The sequence below is a fragment of the Urtica dioica genome, chromosome 2 (genome assembly GCF_054948205.1).
Source record: "Urtica dioica subsp. dioica isolate 48M chromosome 2, U.dioica_male_clone48M_v1_H2, whole genome shotgun sequence".
In the NCBI taxonomy this organism is placed as follows: domain Eukaryota; kingdom Viridiplantae; phylum Streptophyta; class Magnoliopsida; order Rosales; family Urticaceae; genus Urtica; species Urtica dioica.
The window spans coordinates 30,175,568-30,181,486 of record NC_142757.1 but is presented as its reverse complement, the minus strand read 5'-3'; the positions used below and the strand labels follow the sequence as shown (position 1 = coordinate 30,181,486).

At 40.9% G+C, this 5,919-nt stretch overlaps 1 protein-coding gene across 1 annotated transcript; it reads left to right on the top strand.

Annotated features, from left to right (window-relative positions):
* Positions 1–219: 219 nt before the first annotated feature.
* LOC149404298 (uncharacterized) lies at positions 220–2,026 on the top strand. Its single transcript, XM_089607481.1, has 6 exons — positions 220–513; positions 623–723; positions 844–988; positions 1,059–1,212; positions 1,330–1,797; positions 1,872–2,026. Exons 1-6 carry the CDS (start codon positions 220–222, stop codon positions 2,024–2,026), a joined length of 1,317 nt encoding a protein of 438 aa, XP_089463607.1.
* Positions 2,027–5,919: the final 3,893 nt, after the last annotated feature.

Genomic DNA, 5,919 nt, shown 5'->3' with positions numbered 1-5,919 from the left:
GCAAGTTGCCACAAAAAAGACGCCTGATCATCACTTTCTGAACATGATTAATGTTTCCGGTGAAGTCGGTAAGTAAAAATATTTATTCTCGCTTTTACAATTCTAAATTGCAATCTCGTATATTTGATATATTGATTTTGTTTAAATGTAGGACCGAATGTCTAAGTGCCCAGCCCGAAAGATATTCACGGATGGATCCTCGACGAGGAGGTAGAGGACATGCGAGCTTATGTTGAAGAACAAATGGTCAAGTGGCAGACGTACGGATGCACCTTCGTGGCACATGGTTGGACCGGACCCAGGATATTAAGCATTATAAACATTATGGTTTATTGTTGTGGGTCGACCGTCTTCCTGAAGTCAATTGACGCGTCCGACAAGATCAAGAGTGCGGAGTACCTCATCGGGATACTCTCCGAGGTGATTGAACAAGTGGGACCTGCGAACGTTGTACAGATCGTCATCAATAACGAGTCCAACTACAAGTTTTCAGTAGAAGAAGCTGATGCGAAAGTACAACATGGTGAAAGCCGCTTGGCAGACGACCAAATTCATCTACAATCACGGCTCCATGTTGTCCAAGTTGAGAGACACTAGTATGGGTAAAATTGTGATACTCTAGGCGACAAGGTTTGCTACCAACTACTTGGCTCTCAGAAGTCTCCAAGCCAAAAGATCACCTCTCTGGAACCTCTTCATCTCTCAATGGTTGGAGGATTTGAGGTTGTCGTCCTCTCGAGAGGGGAAATGGGTTTCCGAGAACGCTTTACAAACCCTTTTTTTGGCAAGGAGTCGACGACGTGTGTGCCATATTTGAGCCGATGTATACATGTTTATGACTAGTGGACTTGGAGGTGCATCCCACCATGGGGTGTACTATGTGTTCAATGAGATGCAGAAGCGGTTGGAATCACTTCATGGATGTCGCTGGGTCGTAGATATCATCGACAACAGGTGGAACAACCAATTAGGCCACCCGTTACATGAAGCAAATAGCATTTTTTTTAAAATTTTAATATTATAATTATGTCCCTAACATTATATTAAATTATGTGCAGCTTTCTTCCTTAATCCAAACTTGCAGTACAACAGGGAAATCCATAAGGATAGTACTCATATTGCTTTTTGTGATCAAGGTGTTCGACACTCTACACCTCGATGAAGATTTATCGATGTTGGCAAGTGAGGTGTTGTCATTTAGAGATATGCGAGGTGACTTTGGATAGAAATGTGCAATGTCTACTAGGGAGATTGTGAACGCAAGTACAATATTATTAAGATGTTATTAAGGTTCTATTCACTTATTAACTGCATTCGTATTGACTGCAGCTACGTGGTCGGAACTATACGAGAATCATACACCTACACTGCAGAAGCTGGCAAGGCGAATCCTATTGCAAATGCCGTCCTCATATGCATGTGAGAGGAACTCGAGTATGTTTTCTTTGATCCACACGAAGCAAAGGAACCGTTTGGTGCACTCAATGCTCGACAAGCTTGTCTTTGCAAGCTACAACATGAAGTTGAGCTTGAGAGACAAAAGAAAGATGTATCCGAAAGAAATGGAACCTCTCAATCCTCTTGATATCATTGAAAAGACTTTGGATAGGTCAGACGCAGATAATGAGGGTGACGACGAGCTTTACTGTTGGATCGATCCGGTCCACATGGATGGTGCTGAAAACTTGCCCGATCATTTGGCGGAATCTCATGCTCGGGTAGAAGGAATAAACGTCGAACAAATTTTCAGTGGGGAGGTCGGAGTTGATACCCGTGATCGTGATTCTGGTGATAGCGGTAATGATTGCATTTACTCTCGACTTTATTGTTTCAATACTTATGGTTCGAATGATTATGTGTGGTATGGGCAGGTGGTCGTGGAGGCCATCAATATAGATGTGGCGGGTCGTCACACGGGGTTAGTGGGTCACCATACGGGGGCGGCGAGTTTCAATACGCGGGCGGCAGCGACGGGGAGCAATCTAGGGCCAGAGGATCTCAATACGGGGGCGACATGGAATGTTGAGCCATTCAATCTGTTCCTTTTACTCCAGGAAGTGGAGGGAATCAAGGCGAGAACCAAAGAGATATGAATGATGCGATGTCAATTTTGGGTAATAATGACATTGATATGTTGACTTCTGAAGTTGGATTGTTCTCTCTTACACCCAATGGATCTAAGACTGGTTATCCACTTCCAACGGTGTCATACGACCCTTACGAGAACCAGTCTTACTCATCCTACCCTTACGTCCCCATCCCAGTCCCCGTTCCCTTCCCTGTAATACCCGTAATCCCAGTGGAGGACACATATCGTACAGTGACTACAGTCAAACCCCTTTCACACGTTGGGAGGCCAGATATTTTCCGTACTCACGGCTTGTTAGTCTTAGCAAGGAGTCCTACGATTATCACTTCCGTACGTGGACGAGCACATATTGTAGTTCCATGGCATGGTACCAAGATGACATGATGGTGGATGATCAACCACGGCGCACATCTAGGCCGCGCAGATCTCAACCCCCGAGACACTCCGCTTATAATTAATGTATTTTGCCATACGTGTTGTAATAAATTTATACTCCACTTATGGTATTTTTTGTTTTAGAACTCAATTATGTTTGATATGAACATATGAAGTTTGAAGTTTGAACTATGAAAAATATGTAAAATATTTGTCTGAATACCCCTCGGTTTCCTACATTTTTTGTTGGTTTCCTCGACGGTAAGCGGTTTCCTGCTGGTACCGATTTTTTTTGTTTGAATACCCATCGGTTTTCCCTTCGGTAAGCGGTTTACCCCCAAAATTGAAGTCTCGGTAAGAACCTTGACTTGCACACAACGTCTCTTGTGCTGAGATCAAGGCTGAGATTACACTCTTTTGTGTGAAGTCCCCTCTAGCTTCTCGAAATGTGATCAATTGTAATAGATAACTTCAACGTGAGTACAAACACAAGTAATAAATCTCACGATAAAAATTATACCCCTCTTCCAAGTAACACCCCATCTAACTCCGGATGTAACTTATCGAACACCTTCATGACAACCGCCTTATGTGTGTTATCCATTACTACATCTAGGTTATATAGCAACTTTGGAGTGAGAAAGAAAGCTGCAAAACAAGCATGTGTTACTAAAAGCAAAATGTCAATGACTGATTTGTTAGCGAGAATAAGTTTACCTGCAATATATAATGGAGGACACATCTGACTACTCCATCTACGCTCCACAATATTGAGAGCCCATTTCTTGCCATTGAGTGCCGACAACTTCTTCTTCATCTTGTGAAACACATAGTAGACTAGGATGCACTTCGGTATCAACCAATTGAAGAGTGATGTACATAGGCTCAAAAATTGCACACAACTCGTCGACGGATTGCCAAAACCGCGGGTTCAAAACAGTCTCGGTGATGGATTTAATAGTAGGCGTAAGGCTGAATATATGGTCTTTCCACCACTGACTAGTGAACAACGACCTCAATGCGGCTCTTTTATCCCAGAGACTTTTGAGGGCGAGGTATTTTGTTGCAAACCTTGTTGTCCCTGGACGGATAATTTAACCTGGGACCGCTTCTCGTAACTTGGACAACACCGTTCCATGGTTGTAGATAAACTGCATCGTGTCTCTCGCTGCTTTGATTGTCCCCTTAACCGAGTCTCTTTTCCCGGTGTCTTCAAACATAAGATCCAAGAAATGTGCATCACAAGGTGTCCAGTACACATTGTAACGCCGAATGAATTTTGTACTAGCACTCTTGTAGTTGGATCTGTTGTCTGTGACTACTTGAATGACATTGTGTCTCCCGACGTCTTTTAGCACATCCCTCAGTATTGAATAGATGTAGTCCGAACTCTTCACATTCTTCGACGCGTCTATAAACTTCAAGAACACCGTCGCACCAGCGCAATACACCATTATGTTGATGATACTCAACTTGGTCGGCCTAGTCCAATTGTCAACCAGTATGGTGCATCCATACATCTTCCACCGCTTCTTCTGTTCTTCCAAAAAGTTCTCGGCATGTACGACCTCTATCTCGAGGTACTTGTTATGAACATCACATTCAAATAAAAAAAAATCCGAACAAAATTATTGCAATACAAGTACAATAAGTTATGAGAATTACCGAGATCTTGAGCAGTCACGATCATGTTTTTGAATTTATGACTGTTGACCTTGCTCGCGGGCACGTGCTAGTGAACGATGAGTTTGGTGATAGCTCTTCCAAACCACGTCTTCTTCTTTGGGTCCACCATCTTGTCCACTTTTGGTTGTCTCGCATTCGGAGACTTATATAACGAGGGAGCCGCGGGTGGAGATTTTCTACCCGAGCCTCCTCGGGACCCGATTGGAACCGCGTTTCCCATTCTGGCCAAGCTACATCTTGTTTCGACCTCTTCATCGTTGCTCGGCGTTCTGCTTCTTATTCATGACCATCTTCATCAGTGCTAGTGTGAAATGGTTTGTTGAAGGTCATGAAAATAGTTTTTTCCACGGTATGTTTATGCTTCTTCCTTTCAACATTATCGAGGATTAAAGCTCGCATCTCCTCCATCACCTCAGGAGGAACTTTATTGCACATTTTAATGTTCTTCTGAGCGTCCAAATGTGCAAGATGATTTTTCACTCTCGTGATCCCCCTCCTCCCATTATATGACCACAAAAGTTGCACGTGTTTGCACTTGCTTTCCCGGAACAGGCGTGCATTACTTCCTTGCTGGATCGGGTGGCGCCATTCTTCAAGTCGACTCTACAAACAACACATATTTATAAGAACTAAAAGAATCCACAAGATATTTCAACTAAATCATACACATATTCTAAACTTAATTTCAACAAACCATAACAAATTTCCACAATCCATATGAACTTTCAACAATCCATATCAAATTTCAACAAAATCATATACACATATTCTAAACTCATATGAAATTTCAAAAATTCATATCACATATTCAAAATTTATATGAAATTTCAATAATCCATAACAAATTTCAATAAAATCATATACACATATTCTAAAATAAATTTAAACAATCCATATCACATATTCAAAATTCATATGAAATTTCAAAAATCTATATCACATAAACATACAAATACACATATTCAAAATTCGAATTTGAATAACATTAGCTCATAATCATGTTCAAAACATATAAATTAAGTTTAAACATGATAAATCTATAAGAAATTTCAACAAAATCAACAAAACACATTAAAAACCCTAATTTCGGATTGAAAATATCAACATTTCGAAACCAAAATTAGATTGTTACTAGACATGAAAGAACTAAAAAAATTAACTAAAACTCAAAAATCCATAAGAAATTAAAAAAAAAAGTCAGATTTAGTCACACCAAGAATTAGGTCGAAATCTGACGGGGATACCAGAGTTTCTCCTGAATCTCGTCGGGAAGAACAGAATTTTGCTCGTTTGGCTGCCAGAATATGCAAGAACTCAGCGGGAAATCCCGCTTTGGCATGAAAATTCTCTTGAACGGAGACGGGAAAAGACTGACCTAATTCCTTCCATCCATCATCTCCCACACAAATTCCTTCCCACATCACTCATCTCTTATCCCTTTCCTCCATTTCTCACATCATCAATCTGTTGGAATTGATCTAGGGTTAAGAAAAAGTTTAACGCTTCGAGAAAGCAGCGGAATTTAAAAACTTTCTTTTAAAAACAAGTAAAACGATTTTACTAATCCAGACAAAGAGCAAGTACATATAAATTAAAATTATAAACGAGCATTATAAGTTTACTAACCTTTGAGAAGCTTGAACGTCGAGAAGCCTTTGGATGGTTGAAATGTTCCTCTCCCCTCGCAACACATCTTTCTTCTTTCCTCGGGAACTCGAGCAACCACGAAAGTTTCTATCACTAAAATCACTCGAGAAAGAAAGGAATTA

What these genes read in the sequence shown, in the direction of transcription:
- LOC149404298 (XM_089607481.1), top strand. Translation starts at nt 220, where the DNA reads ATGCGAGCTTATGTTGAAGAACAAATGGTCAAGTGGCAGACGTACGGA. An exon ending in TAGAAGAAGCTGATGCGAAA is followed by an intron (nt 514 to 622) that starts GTACAACATGGT and finishes GTGATACTCTAG; the next exon opens with GCGACAAGGTTTGCTACCAA. An exon ending in GTCATTTAGAGATATGCGAG is followed by an intron (nt 1,213 to 1,329) that starts GTGACTTTGGAT and finishes TATTGACTGCAG; the next exon opens with CTACGTGGTCGGAACTATAC.